We start from the raw sequence: 14,932 nt of genomic DNA, 5'->3' as shown, positions 1-14,932 counted from the left end.
TAGATACAGTTGGCTCAGGTCGGGTTCAGTCACAGTCAATCCGGGTTCTGTCACACTCAATTCGGGATCAGTCACACGTAACTTACCGTAAATAAAGCAGCACATTTTGGCGACGCCATTTTGGCACTAAATGTTTCCGATGCATTATAGATGTTCATCTCCAAAGAATGACACCTATCTAATGTGTGCATATATTTATAATATATCTTAGACATTCATAAAAGTGAGAGGATGAAGGTCAAATCAGGTCACTGAGATCTGATCGAAGCAGTCTTAGGACACCACAGTGGCACAAGTCACAATGGAGTTGGGAGCCGAAGCGTTGTGGGGTTGGTGACATCCAGTGCGTTCAGCTCACAGTGTCCCACCCACATTCGATGTATCTCTACCTAATTCTCTTATCTCATAAAATATCTCTTTATGTTTCTAAACTTGTTTAGGTATCTAGCTAATGTCGTTCTATGATATATGGGGAATGGGGGGGGGGGGGGGCATCTGAGCATCGTAGTTTTCTTTTGTTTTGTTTTTTTAAATATTTCGGCCTATTTTCGTAAAGTAAAAAAAATGTTTATTGCAATCATTTTTTTTATACTGTTTCGTTTTAACTTCTAGCGCCAAAAAAAAAACAAACAAACATCGCCTAAACGGAGTCGCCAAATTGTCGCGTACAGTGCCCGATAGAACCTTACATTGTATTTCTATATCCGAGCCCATGGGTACTTTGCAAAGCCAATGATAATTACACGTCAAAGCTCTAGTTACTATAAAAACTACAATCTTTTTTTGTTTCGAGGCCATATCATTTCACATAGCCCCGTTCCAAGTTTACTTTTGTGTGTCGTAGTTTGTGCATCGCTGCATCAATATCATTCTATCATTCCTGGCTGCTGTTGAGACAAGTAGCAATAATAATATATTCAATGGCTGGACCTAATTCTAGCTGTCTACAGATAAGTAAAAGTTATCGATTACTTCCTGGTACGTCGTTTTTCTAGAGCTAACATAGAATTTCGACCAATCTAAAGATGATAAACTAAGTGCTGCCAGGTGAGTGATGTTAATTGATTAGAGGCTTGTCAGTGATCTCAATTCCCGGGACTAGGGTCATTAGACAGAGCAGCACTTCGAATTTCGGAGTTGACTTTAAGGGCTAGAGATATTTATCTCCGCGTGCAGGGATGGCGCCTCCTGGGAGAGTCAATTCATTTATCCATTCGATACTTTGATGTAACAACATTGTTCTAGTTAGTTTGACTTCACGGACTTTTTTTTTTTTTTGACAGTTATCGGGACCACTTGTAACTTTTGTTTTACAGACTTTACTAGAGAAATAGAATCCCCTTTCAACAAACAATGTTTTATAGTGCATTTTGTTTTAAGTTATCTGAAATAATGTTAAGTATAGTAAATTCAAATTTGACTAAAGACGGATAACTCTTGATCTTATCAAAGATCGATAACCTCTTTAAGAGGTATAATTTTATTTGCTGACAAGTATTGTTTAACTTGTACCGCCTTAGTAAAGTCTTAGTTTGTAACCTACAGAAACGTTTTGCTTATATGTTACTGTCAAACTGACTCTAACTGATCTAGTTTCTGTCAATAGGCAGTGGAAATCTTTCCCTAGAGAACATACAAGCCATTCATACTAACATTAGATCTACACTTCGGTCTGAGGCTGTCTTACGAATGGTATATATCCAGATTAGGAAATAAGCAATCCATTAACAGTCTTTTGAGCTAACTCACTAGTTAACACAGACACACATTTGAGCTAACTCCATAGTTAACACAGACACACATTTGAGCTAACTCCCTAGTTAACACAGACACACATTTGAGCTAACTCCCTAGTTAACACAGACACACCCCTTGCTTCACTACATCCATGAGGAACATTAAGACACCTATCTGTTGAAAGTTTTTGTTTTTATATGGTCTGTTATGTTCTCATATCGCATTCAGCCAGTCGACATGTTTGTTTGAAGCACTATAGTAAATTAAAATATTTTTAGTTATTATTGTGATTCAGTTTAATATTCACTTCCTTAATACGTTTCAATTCAAATTATGTATTTATTTTGGTTGTATTATGTTCCATATGTCAATCATCTGTCTTTAGCAAAGGCAAAGCACTCTAACTGTATCTTGCTGGGCGATCAATTGATGTTTGTTGCTATGTGATGCTTCTTATTTCACCTCTATTTCAGACGTCAGAGCAGTATCTTCATCTGTACAACAGTAAAAGGGGCAACGAATACAGTAAATATCACGGATATGCCTACGATGGTGTGTGGGTTATTGCCAAAGCCCTGGACCGCCTGTTTGACGATGTCACGATGACCCTAGAGAAGTTCCGAGGCCCGATGGTGGGAAAAGTTTTGAACGAGACAAGCTTCACGGGAGTAACGGTAACGCTTTGAAATGTGATGCTTTCATCTATCTCTTTCAAATGTGACGCTTTCATCTATCTCTTTGAAATGTGACGCTTTCATCTATCTCTTTGAAATGTGACGCTTTCATCTATCTGTTTGAAATGTGACGCTTTCATCTCTTCATTTAGCTGTCTGCTAGACATTTCCACCATAAACACAACAATGTCAAGGACGCTGAATGTCACCTGACAATGGCCAACCCAATAAAAGTTGCAAACAGAAGAGCTTTAAAAATGTGCAGTGCTAAGAAGTGGATTATGTTTTAAAACTTTAATATTTTTTCCACTTACCTTATCACTACTTGATTTTAATTTATTGCCTTTATTTTGTACACCGGATACACCAAAAGGATTGTTCTCTATAGCCGCCATGTGTGAACATCTCTATAGCCGCCATGTGTGAACATCTCTATAGCCGCCATGTGTGAACATCTCTATACCCGCCATGTGTGAACATCTCTATACCCGCCATGTGTGAACATCTCTATAGCCGCCATGTGTGAACATCTCTATAGCCGCCATGTGTGAACATCTCTATAGCCGCCATGTGTGAACATCTCTATAGCCGCCATGTGTGAACATCTCTATACCCGCCATGTGTGAACATCTCTATACCCGCCATGTGTGAACATCTCATTACCCGCCATGTGTGAACATCTCTATACCCGCCATGTGTGAACATCTCTATAGCCGCCATGTGTGAACATCTCTATAGCCGCCATGTGTGAACATCTCTATAGCCGCCATGTGTGAACATCTCTATAGCCGCCATGTGTGAACATCTCTATAGCCGCCATGTGTGAACATTTCTATAGCCGCCATGTGTGAACATCTCTATACCCGCCATGTGTGAACATCTCTATAGCCGCCATGTGTGAACATCTCATTACCCGCCATGTGTGAACATCTCTATAGCCGCCATGTGTGAACATCTCTATAGCCGCCATGTGTGAACATCTCTATAGCCGCCATGTGTGAACATCTCTATAGCCGCCATGTGTGAACATCTCTATACCCGCCATGTGTGAACATCTCTATAGCCGCCATGTGTGAACATCTCATTACCCGCCATGTGTGAACATCTCTATAGCCGCCATGTGTGAACATCTCTATACCCGCCATGTGTGAACATCTCTATAGCCGCCATGTGTGAACATCTCTATACCCGCCATGTGTGAACATCTCTATACCCGCCATGTGTGAACATCTCATTACCCGCCATGTGTGAACATCTCTATACCCGCCATGTGTGAACATCTCATTACCCGCCATGTGTGAACATCTCTATACCCGCCATGTATGAACATCTCTATACCCGCCATGTGTGAACATCTCTATACCCGCCATGTGTGAACATCTCATTACCCGCCATGTATGAACATCTCTATACCCGCCATGTGTGAACATCTCTATAGCCGCCATGTATGAACATCTCTATACCCGCCATGTGTGAACATCTCTATAGCCGCCATGTATGAACATCTCTATACCCGCCATGTATGAACATCTCTATACCCGCCATGTATGAACATCTCTATACCCGCCATGTATGAACATCTCTATACCCGCCATGTATGAACATCTCTATACCCGCCATGTATGAACATCTCTATACCCGCCATGTATGAACATCTCTATACCCGCCATGTATGAACATCTCTATACCCGCCATGTGTGAACATCTCTATAGCCGCCATGTGTGAACATCTCTATAAAGTATCTATTGATTCTCCTGAAATAAATGTGCAGTACACTCCCTGATGAAGTCATCTGATCGGGTTTCAGCGATGAATCTGTTTTAGATTTTGTTACATCTATAAATTATGTAACCTCTTTTAAATGGGACCAATATTCATACATTGGTTCTTGATGGATGTTTCTGAATACATTTCTAATAATTATAAATCAGTGGCAACAAAAAAAGTTCTTTAAAAACGTAGCTAATTAGTATGGTGACATAAGCTCATTTTTGAAACAACTTTCTCAGTTTGTCCAAAGAATAACATTTGTTCTATCTCTATGTGTCTGTCTAAGGGTAGAGTCCAGTTCTTGAATGGTGACCGTGTCGGTAGCACTACCATTTTACAGATGAAATGTGAGTTTAACTTTTAATATTGTTAGCAAACATTATTATAGATTTAGACATTTTATATATATATATATATATATATATATATATATATATATATATATATATATATAGAGAGAGAGAGAGAGAGAGAGAGAGATAGATAGATAGATAGATAGATAGATAGATAGATAGATAGATAGATAGATGGATAGATAGATAGATAGATAAATAGATAGATAGATAGATAGATAGATAGATAGATAGATAGATAGATAGATAGATAGATAGATGGATGGATGGATGGATGGATAGATAGATAGATAGATAGATAGATAGATAGATAGATAGATAGATAGATAGATAGATAGATAGATAGATAGATAGATAGATAGATAGATAGATGGATGGATGGATGGATTTCTAAGATAAAATATTAAGATTATCATGAACTAAAGAGTTTTGTTTAGGAGAATAGATTTCTAATTAGAGATGGGAAACGAACCGAACCCGAACCGAACGAACCGAACTCGAACCTCACTTATGACCGAACCGAACCGAACCCGAACTTTGAAACTGCTTGGTACGAACCGAACCGAACGAACCCTCCTTTTCTTAACCGAACTAATTTTGCAATTTGTACATCCTTTTTTTTTTATTTTTGGGTTAAAAAAATAAAACAAATTACTTAAATATTTTATTTAAATTCTAATGATTCCATTATACTTTAAAAATTTGGGACGGGGGGGGGGGGGTATTTTGAAAACTTTAAAAAGAAAAAAAAAAGCGGCGCGCTGGGGTTCCCATGGGTTTTTCCGTATGTGCTGACTCCCCCTGGCCTTAAATTTTCGCGGGCTGTTTGCAATATTGGTTTTGAGTTGAATAGCCGCCCTCTAATCTAGATCTAGACTCTAGTTCCTAGTAAGTAGAAAGTCAACATTAAAATATTGTCACTTTTATTTGAGATGGCTGTTAGTTGAGAGTAGAATAGTTTTTGCCGATTAGAGAGTGTAGATATAAATCTACAATAGATTCATTTGTGTTCTAGTTTAAAATAAATTTTAATTATCTTCTATTAAGTGATTTATTTTTACAAAATTTTGAAGTATTCCATATTGGACTATTATCAGTGGCGTAGCAAAGGTGAAGGAGAAAGGGGAGAAATGGAAAATCTCCCCGGGCCCCCACTTGAGAGGGGCCCCAAATGTTTTTTTTACAATATTCAATATTACGCAAAAATGCAGGGGCCCCCAAAGAGGTCCAGCCCCTCCCGGGCCCCCAAATGATGAAAAATTCCTAGCAACGCCCCTGAATATTTTTACTATTATTCTGTTTTGCATTATTGATCATCAGTATTTTTACTGCAGCGTTTCTCAAACTTTGGGTCCTCTCCCGTGGGTGGGGATGGCGAGTACCTTGAATTGGGGGATGGGGAGACGCAACTTCCTGACAAAAAGGGGTGTCATAGAGTGTGTGTGTGTGTGTGGTGTCTTGTGGCGATAAGAAGAGGTTAAGCGACTGATTTGTGTTTATGCATTGAGTATGAAGAAATTAGCGTAATGCAAATATGAAATGGCAGACAATCTTGAGACATGAAAGAGTAAAGACGTTGACCTATATTTCGTTTAAATATCAGTATATTTCATTAATATTACATCTCTATCAAAAGATAAATATGTGAATATTGTAATAACAGTTAGGCTATATTGAGTTGTTCACATAAGAACTTTATTTTAAAGTTTATTAAGTTTATATGTTCTTATAAGGCTTGTCTTCGAGTCCGAAGATTAGTGAGGAATGCAGTTTTTCCCATGGTTGCGCATTCCTAGATGTGACCTACATATTTTGCCACATCCAGGGCAAGCATAACCACTGTCCGCAGGTGGTCCATTTAGTTTTTCTTTTCGCGTCTGCGTTTGTCCTCGGCAGCGGATATTCTTTTGGTCTCAAATGTGTATCCCGCGGCCTTCGGGAGTGAACTTCAACTGACTCGTTCTGAAGCCGCATGTAACCAGGTGCTCTCTTCTATGTCAGCTAAGCAAAGTTGACGCCTAAGCTGGTCTTTGAAGCGTTTCCGTGGGGCGCCTCTGTTATGGCGGCCACCTTTTAGCTCACAAAAAAAAAATAAGACTTTCTTACGGGATACGTGCCCTGCTCAGCGTAACTGACGAACCATAAGAAGTCCCTCTATACTATCCTTACCGGTAAAAATATAAAACGCCTTTATTGGTTCAATTGTACTAGCTGTTTGTAAGCGACAAACCAACGACCAACTAACAAGGAGAGGGGGCGTCGAAAAAAAAAGTTTTATTTTTAGTTTAATTTATCTGAATATTAGTATAATTACATATTTAAAAATTAAAATATATTAAGTGAAGATGTCATTTTATCTTCTACTAAGACATTGTCAACTGAAGACTGCTTTTTGCGAGGCGCGTATGCACACCATGGGTCAAAACGTTTTGAAGAAAACATTTTAAAACATCTCCGCTATTGAGATTCTTCTGCATTTTTGTCTCAGAATAGTCGAATTTCTTCCGTATATTGCAATTAATTATAGTGACGACTTATGTGTGAAAAAAAATCCTCGATAGAGAGGTCTTTACACGTAGAATTTTTGTTTTTTTTTATTATGTGAATAGTGCGTTCTGAAAGAAAGCACATCGATAATAGCCTTTTAAAAAAATATCTCTTCTTACTAAGAGAAAAAGGTTAGAATACGCTTAGCGCCGAGTCATGCCCAGAATTAAACCACTTGCCGACTTGAGAGAAAACATGCCGCATCTTCAATTCTATCTCCATTAAGAAATTTTTACAATGTGTGTAGGCAACATTATTTTGGAAAAAGTATTGCCCATAGGCCTATTATATGTTGCAAAGTATTTGTTTTATGTAAAAATTAAACTTAAAGTGTTTTATCTGATAAATTGTATAAAACCTTATGACTTAATTTTGCTATTACATAATTTCATAACATCGAACCGAGCCGAACCCGAACTTTAGACCTGACCGAACCGAACCGAACCCGAACTTTAAAAGTTGGGTTCGATTCCCATCTCTATTTCTAATAGGGTGAAGGACACTAAAAAAAAAAGGCCAAAATGGACGGAATGAGGGATTGCTGGGAACAAGAGAAAGACTAAAGAGTCATCATAAATTAGAATATGATGCTTAGAAAACTAAAATCCTAGGGATTTGTCCAAGTTAGTTTTGAAACTGACCACAAATAATACAGTCAATAAGTAAAAGAAATTACAAGTCACTGTGGGGACTACAAGGTCATTGTGTGGGCGCATAGATTTGACAAAACCACTGTTCAGACTCCACTTCTATGTTGAAACTGTCAATTTGTTCTTGATGTTCCAGACGGGAGGATGGTTAAAGTAGGAGAGTACCACGCACTGACGGACACCTTGGACTTAAATGCTGGCCAGCCCATTTTTTGGAGAGGTACGCCCCCTTCAGACATCTTTTACTTTAATTTGTAATTTTAAAACATTGGTTAACGAGTAATTTTTGTTCTGTTAAAATGTTATTTGGTGCTCAGAGGTGTGAACACTTTTTTTTGTTTAAAGCGTGAGGAGTTGAATGTTCGATACTCAATGAACGAGTTCACAAGCACTTATTGTGTGACACTATCTGGTTGTGAGAGATATACGATGCAACGATATACTTCTAAGAGAGAATATTATCAAGTTTATAAATTCTATTCAACCCAAACCAGATCCTCAATTTTATAAAATTAAGTGACAACTTTAAAGCTTCTCAACTTTATTTTAAACAATGATATATCTTATGATTAATGATTTTTAACTCAATTATATAAAGATAGAGAATGTGTGCCCAAAAAACTAGACATACAATTTTATATCAAACAACACATCTCTTTAAATTAGCTCCCTTTGTTTATTCCCCCCCCCCTACACCGACACACCCCTGTTGATAAATGTGTACTACGCAAAACAGCAGGGTTTCTGTCCAGGGCTTTTGCAAGAGAGGATATGAACCTCTGAAGCCTTCACTCAAATGTAGTTGTTGATGATGATGATGATGATGATGAAGATGATACATGTGTAAATCATGAATATTAACATTTCTGCTTTCACTTTCTACACAATTGAATAGGCTCACACTAACAATTGTCAATGTCTATTTGACTTTCATAACACTAGTATAAGTTATTAGCTATTATTATGTACCTTTTCATTGCTATTCAGAATGAGTTAATTTAGAGATTTTTTGTGTGGGGCACAGTGCCAAACTATTTCATTAATGTCAAATATGTTGCAGCCTTGTTTGATTAATTAGAAGCAACGTTTAGAGATGGCTATTAATTATTGATATCATTTAATTAGGCAATGACTGATTTCAATCTACAATTGTCATTATAAACTTATAAATTGTAATCCGTATGACAAACAGATATACAAGTTTTTTTTTTTTTGTTTTTTTTTTGCCAGCTAGAAAACCAAGCCTATTTATTGTAATTGATAAGAGTCATTAACATGTAATTTTTATCTCCCTCCCCTACCCGGGGCGCCTCCGACCCCCTCCAGATGGCAAGCCTCCAGTTGATAAAAGTATCAAGACGGAAGAGCTGCGGCATGTATCATTTCCGGTGTATATTGGCTTCGTTGTCATGGCAGCACTGGGCATTACCATCGGCGTCCTGTTCTTGGCACTCAACATCCGGTTTCGTCGTCACAGGTACTACAAAGTCCAACACACACGTTCACAAATGTAGTCCATAATGTAAACACACTCAAACTATTTGTAGTTACAAATCAACCAAATAACGAACAACAACATTGCCTTATTCAAAGTTGTTCAATGAAAAAGAGCCATACATTTTTGAACAGCAGTTGGAATACGAACCAAAGGGAAATAAGAAGGACATTTAAATAATTCAATGTTAGCTTCCTATTACTCTCCCTTTCTTTCTCTATGCTGCACTGAAGACAGTACTGAGGTTTATAAATGAGATCACTCCGAATTACCAACAAACTAGTGTGTATGTGTGTACAATGCAAGTTTGTAATAATAATAATAAATCCTCATTGTCCGTAAGGAAATTTGTCTTACAATTTGTGCATTACACCAAACAAAACATTATAACTATAAAGAAAACCAAAATGTACATCCATAAGGAACCTACTCACAATTTAAATGTGAAAAGTCTATTGCAGATTATCGCTATATAAGATATCTATCATCAGAGTAACAAAAGAGTGTTTGTGTCTGTTTGTCTTTGCTATCGGTGTCTTGTATCTCTTTTGTGATGGTAAAATCACAAAATCCTGACCCAAAGGGTGATTTTTTTATTTCTAGAATCTTTTTAGCTTTTTTTATGTTCTGGTTGAAGAGCACTTGATCGTCAAAAATGTGAAGATTCATCTTGTATAATTTACAGACATGCCTTCCATAAATAGTCATATGTATAGATCTAGGTAATCATTCCCATTACTTAGAAAACTACAAAACTAACACTGATTATATTTGGTTAAAGTCTCTAATTAACATTCACGACTAGATTTACACTTCCATAACTCGTAGGGCGAAGTTTTCTTCTTCTCTGAAGGAACGTATCTAATGACTATGATAATTAAGTCCTGAGATTTCCTGTAAGATCCGTGCAGTATTTGCTGTGAAGTTCTTTAAGAGTTCCAGAACTTGTCGATTTGAACTGATTTCAGGTACATCAAAATGTCAAGTCCAAACATGAACAACTTGATCATCGTCGGCTGTATCCTGTGTTACCTGTCCATCTTCTTACTGGGCACCGAGCCTGGAAGCAAGGACAGGACCGTCTTCAGCTACTGGTGTACTGTGAGTAAGGTGTTTCATGTGTGTGTGCGTGTGTGTGTGTAATCCTTACGTGCTAGTCAAGCAGGGGAAGGATGAAAGGATATTTGTCTGTTTTTACAAGAGTGGGTTCTCTGTGTGGGCGTTTGAACAAAAAGCATGTGGGATGTTATCTAATGGGCCGGCACTAGAGTCCCCGATCAGTGTGACGAATGACCTTAACACATTTTTTTCTACAAAATGTTTCTTTTTTTTTTTTGAACGACTTTTAATCTCTTAAAAAGACTAAGTGAGGAGAAGACATAAAGACTACACCTTTTGTTGACATGTTTTCAGATTGTCTATGTGTTTTTCTTGCTGTTTCAGGCTCGATCCTGGACGTTAGCTCTGGGCTTTACCTTGTCGTTTGGAGCCATGTTTGGCAAGACGTGGCGAGTTCATGCCATCTTCACCAACATCAAACTCAATAAGAAGGTGCTACCATTGTGTGTGTGTGCGTGTGCCTTAATTCTTTACTTTGTTTTTTGCCTGGAAGATAAACTAGAAAGACAGTTAATAATAAATTCATGCATACTAAAATTTCTTTTAGTCCTAAATGTGTTTAGAATTTGTCAATTGTATTTTTTGATTAAACTATGGCCTCCTTCAGTCACGAAGCGACTATGTGTCATAATGTCATTTCATAGCAATGAGATGAATGCCTGGGCATTAGCTGTGGTCGGAACAAAGTCGCCCACACAGCAGTTCCCCATCTCCACACAGATAATTTATCTAAAGGAACGGCGATTGCCGATACAGTTTGGGGTCAGCGGCGTCGCAGGCTCTGCCAGGGTGTAGAACCATGTGCTACAAGCTAAGTGTTCTTCTAATTTTTCCTCAGGGTTGACTCACGAAGATATAAAGCAGCAGAGGTTAGAATTCTGAGTTTTCCTTTTTTTAGATGGTTAGCCAACAATGACTAACGATCCCCTCCTGCCCGAAGTTTACTTGTTTGGACGCCAGTTACTCGCATTTGCCCCTGTCAGGAAAACAGTTCCATTGGACTCAATATCTGAGCCACACGTGAAGGCCAGGAGATAGACTAGATTTCAAAAACTATTGGAGACGCATGCCATTAGGAAGCATTTTATAGATAGCGGGGTGCTTATATCCATTATCACTTCCGACGATGCCAACCTTGCGGAACTATGTGGTAGATAAAGCCTCAGTTCCATAGATATAGATCTACCTCAGTCTTAAATGTACCTTAAATAAAGTGGTGTGAAGTTGAAAGATATAAACCAATGCTTCACAAAATATATCGTATACTTATAGTAACATGGCAGCAGATTACTGATACATGTGTTGATCCTAGTCCTACCTTACAAAACGAAATTATTTTAGTTTCGGACGTTGATTGTCGATCTTGTTTTCCCGCTTGAGTTTGTAGAGAACCCAGATTTGAACTCACTAAAGTTGTGCTTGTAACACCATACTCTTCTGAGAAATGTGACAGAGTGTTGTAACATTTCATTGCAGGTGATTAAAGACTACAAGCTCATGCTCATTGTTCTAGTGCTAGTTCTATTAGATGCCGTTATACTGGTCACTTGGCAAGTAGTTGACCCTTTTGACAAACAGGTCAAGCGGCTTTCACCAGAGGTAAAAAAAACAACAAAAGCTAAGTAAACTTGCTTGGAGGTGCTAATTTTTAAAAAAAGTTTTATACACAATCAAAGAAGTTGATAAGGGCGCGGTCAAAGAAGTTGATAAGGGCGCGGTCAAAGAAGTTGATAAGGGCGCGGTGGCTGAGTGGTTAAGCACTTGGCTTCCGAACGTGAAGTCCTGGTTTCTATAAAGGCGATGACTGGGATTTTGAATGTCGGAATTTTTAGAGCGCCCCTGAGTCCACCTAACTCTAATGGGTGCCTGACTGTGGTTGGCCTTTGTGCTGGCCACATGACACCCTGCTCGTCAACCTTGGCCATAGATGAGCTTAACATTATCTGCCATATAGATCGTAAGGCCTAATGATGACTTTGCATATTTTTATATTTTTTGAAGCAGTTGATAATGTAAAGAATTAGCTTGTAGAATGTGTATGAAAATATGTTAAATATCATTGTAGTTCTTTTTAAAGATACACTTTAACAAGTCACTATATCCACGTGATAACTTACTTAAATAATGTCACTTTTGTTAATGTTTAACATTGCTTTGAAGTATTTTGGTTTTTTATTCAAAAAGTTTTAATTATTGTAATTGTTGTCCATTTCATCCTCAGGTTTACGCTGACTTTGAGATTATTCCTAAAATAGATTACTGCACTAGCCAGCACATGGAGATATGGCTAGGGGCTCTTTATGCTTATAAAGGCCTTTTATTGGTAATTTGTTTCAAGTATGAAATAGAATTAGATCAATATCTAAAATAATCTATTGAATGTTTAAGGTCATTTCATGTTGACTCAATCGGATAGTTTGATGGAAACTTGTTTAAATTATTTGGTTGAGTCCAAGTCCAAGTTATGTAATGTTGACCTCAATGGTTTATTTGCATAAGACAGGCGGAAGCGCCTAACAATAGATCTACCTCAATCTTAAATGTCTTTATTTCACTCAGGCGTTTGGTGTCTTCTTGGCCTGGGAGACCAGGCACGTGAGTATTCCTGCACTGAACGACTCAAAGTACATTGGTATGTCTGTCTACAACGTAGTCATCATGTGCGTGTGTGGAGCGGCGGTGTCCTTCATCATCGAGGACAAGCCGACCCAGAGTTTCATCATCATTGGTCTGTTCATCATCTTCTGTACCACCATAACCTTGTGCCTTGTCTTTCTGCCTAAGGTAAGTGTTCCACTCGAAAGATAAGGCTATTCATAGGGCAGGGTCATGTTTCTGAGTCCTTTTTTTTTTGTTTATTTGTAAGTTATTGTTGCAATGTTATTGCTAGCATTAACTCTTTCTCTCCGTAATTATTTACCATATTCTGGTGCAATCAACGCTGGTATCGTCAGTTAGGAGAGAAAGAGTTAAGAAGGATTATCCATAGGCTTGGATGGTGCGGAGTCTCTTTTTAAAGAAAAATTAATATTGAATTTGAAGAAGGACAAGAAAACATTGGTTCATTACATTTTCAATTTATTAGATTTAATAGATTGTAAGTCAACTCTTAAAATTGCTAAAATTAGTACACGTAAACAATAATAAATTTAAATGATTTTATCATGGAATTCAAATGAACCCAGTTACTTTCTAGTGTAAGGGAAATAACAAAGTAACAAACAAAATATTACTGGATTGGATTTATAGAATTAAGTCCCCCGAAGACATGACCATCAATTTCTCTCTAAAGTTTCCAAGGATGGCTCTGTAGATGATCGATGAAAATGTACATTGTATTTTCTTAAGCCCATAATGTTACCAAAAGAAATGTTAATGTCTATGTGTCGGAATCTAACGTGTTCTCTGTGTGTGTGTGTGTGTGTCAGATCATTCAGCTCAAGAGAAACCCAAAGGGAGACGAGCAAAGAGTGCGGGCGACACTCACCAAGAAGTCTACCAAGAAGAGCAAGTCAGAGTCCATGCAGAAGGAGAAAATAAAAAACACTTTAGAAGAGAACAGAAGGCTCAGAGGCTTTTTGGAACAGGTAGAGGCATTTGTGTAGACATTTGTAATGTTTGTTTTATAAGTTTTGGAAACCGCTTTTCATTATATCCTTGTGCAAACCTTTTACAATACAGCAGGGATGCGTGGGCTTCGTTGGGTATACCCAGGAATACCATAACAGCAGTCTAAAGCTTCACACAACACAACCAGGCTCTATTAAATAATATGTTACACTTTTCAGTTTTGTTTACGTAGTTTTAAACCGATTAGTTTAAGACACACCCTCTTCAACAAAGCAAAAAGTTTGGCATCTTTGATTTTAAAAACCACTTTGTCTTGAGGAAACCTCGTGTCTGATATTGAAACAAGATGCTTTAAAATGTCGTCTTGTACATACAAATAGTTTTATAAAATTCATAAAGCTTGTGTTTGATAATAATAATAATGGAAAAAATAATAATGGAAAAAATAATAATGCAAATTATGTATGTCATTCTAAAAATACATTTGAACAAAAAGAAGCGAAGCACGTGGTATATAGTGATTGTAATTTGGAATTAACACATCGAATAGTCAAATGATGAAATGTTATACAGTTCGTTTGCAAAATATGAGGAACTCTAACTCTTACCCAATAATGTCTTTAGATAGAGTTACCTCAGCTGAGTGTTCGCATATATTATTATCTTTTTTAATTCCCAATTCAAATATAAATTGTTAGTAAAGAGTATGTTGACCTCATAATTGAGGGAGAGAGAGAGAGAGAGAGAGAATGATTAAGGGGAAAAGGAAATGAGAGAACGAGAGAGAGAGACTGAAAGGCTATATCAGTAAATAGCCCACTACACAGCTATATAAGCAAAGAATTTGTTCGAGTCCTCACTGTCGAGATAGATAAACAAAAAAATATTCTTCCAGCGAAGCCTAAAAGTGTTTTTGATGCTCTATTCTCCAATGTAAAGTAGATTCTAAGTTGTGTTTTGCTAGATGGTTATTGTTTTGGTAGAAGGTTGTTTTATCCCTGCAGATAGTAACTACA

General features: G+C 37.5%; 1 protein-coding gene across 4 annotated transcripts in view; it reads left to right on the top strand.

Moving 5' to 3' along the window:
• The window catches only part of LOC106066546 (gamma-aminobutyric acid type B receptor subunit 2-like), a 335,198-nt gene that overhangs the window by 306,184 nt on the left and 14,082 nt on the right, over positions 1 to 14,932 (top strand). For all 4 annotated transcript variants that reach the window (XM_056043851.1, XM_056043852.1, XM_056043853.1 and 1 more), the window contains 10 exons: positions 2,211 to 2,411; positions 4,469 to 4,529; positions 7,869 to 7,952; positions 9,059 to 9,209; positions 10,196 to 10,328; positions 10,671 to 10,778; positions 11,823 to 11,945; positions 12,568 to 12,669; positions 12,906 to 13,130; positions 13,775 to 13,933. In XM_056043851.1, the coding sequence (XP_055899826.1) occupies positions 2,211 to 2,411; positions 4,469 to 4,529; positions 7,869 to 7,952; positions 9,059 to 9,209; positions 10,196 to 10,328; positions 10,671 to 10,778; positions 11,823 to 11,945; positions 12,568 to 12,669; positions 12,906 to 13,130; positions 13,775 to 13,933 (1,347 nt within the window). The remainder of the gene's footprint in view (positions 1 to 2,210; positions 2,412 to 4,468; positions 4,530 to 7,868; positions 7,953 to 9,058; positions 9,210 to 10,195; positions 10,329 to 10,670; positions 10,779 to 11,822; positions 11,946 to 12,567; positions 12,670 to 12,905; positions 13,131 to 13,774; positions 13,934 to 14,932) is intronic.

The sequence above is a fragment of the Biomphalaria glabrata genome, chromosome 10 (assembly GCF_947242115.1).
Source record: "Biomphalaria glabrata chromosome 10, xgBioGlab47.1, whole genome shotgun sequence".
NCBI classification, from domain to species: Eukaryota; Metazoa; Mollusca; class Gastropoda; family Planorbidae; genus Biomphalaria; species Biomphalaria glabrata.
Note: the sequence above shows the minus strand (reverse complement) of the source record. Positions and strands in the feature narration are given on the sequence as shown.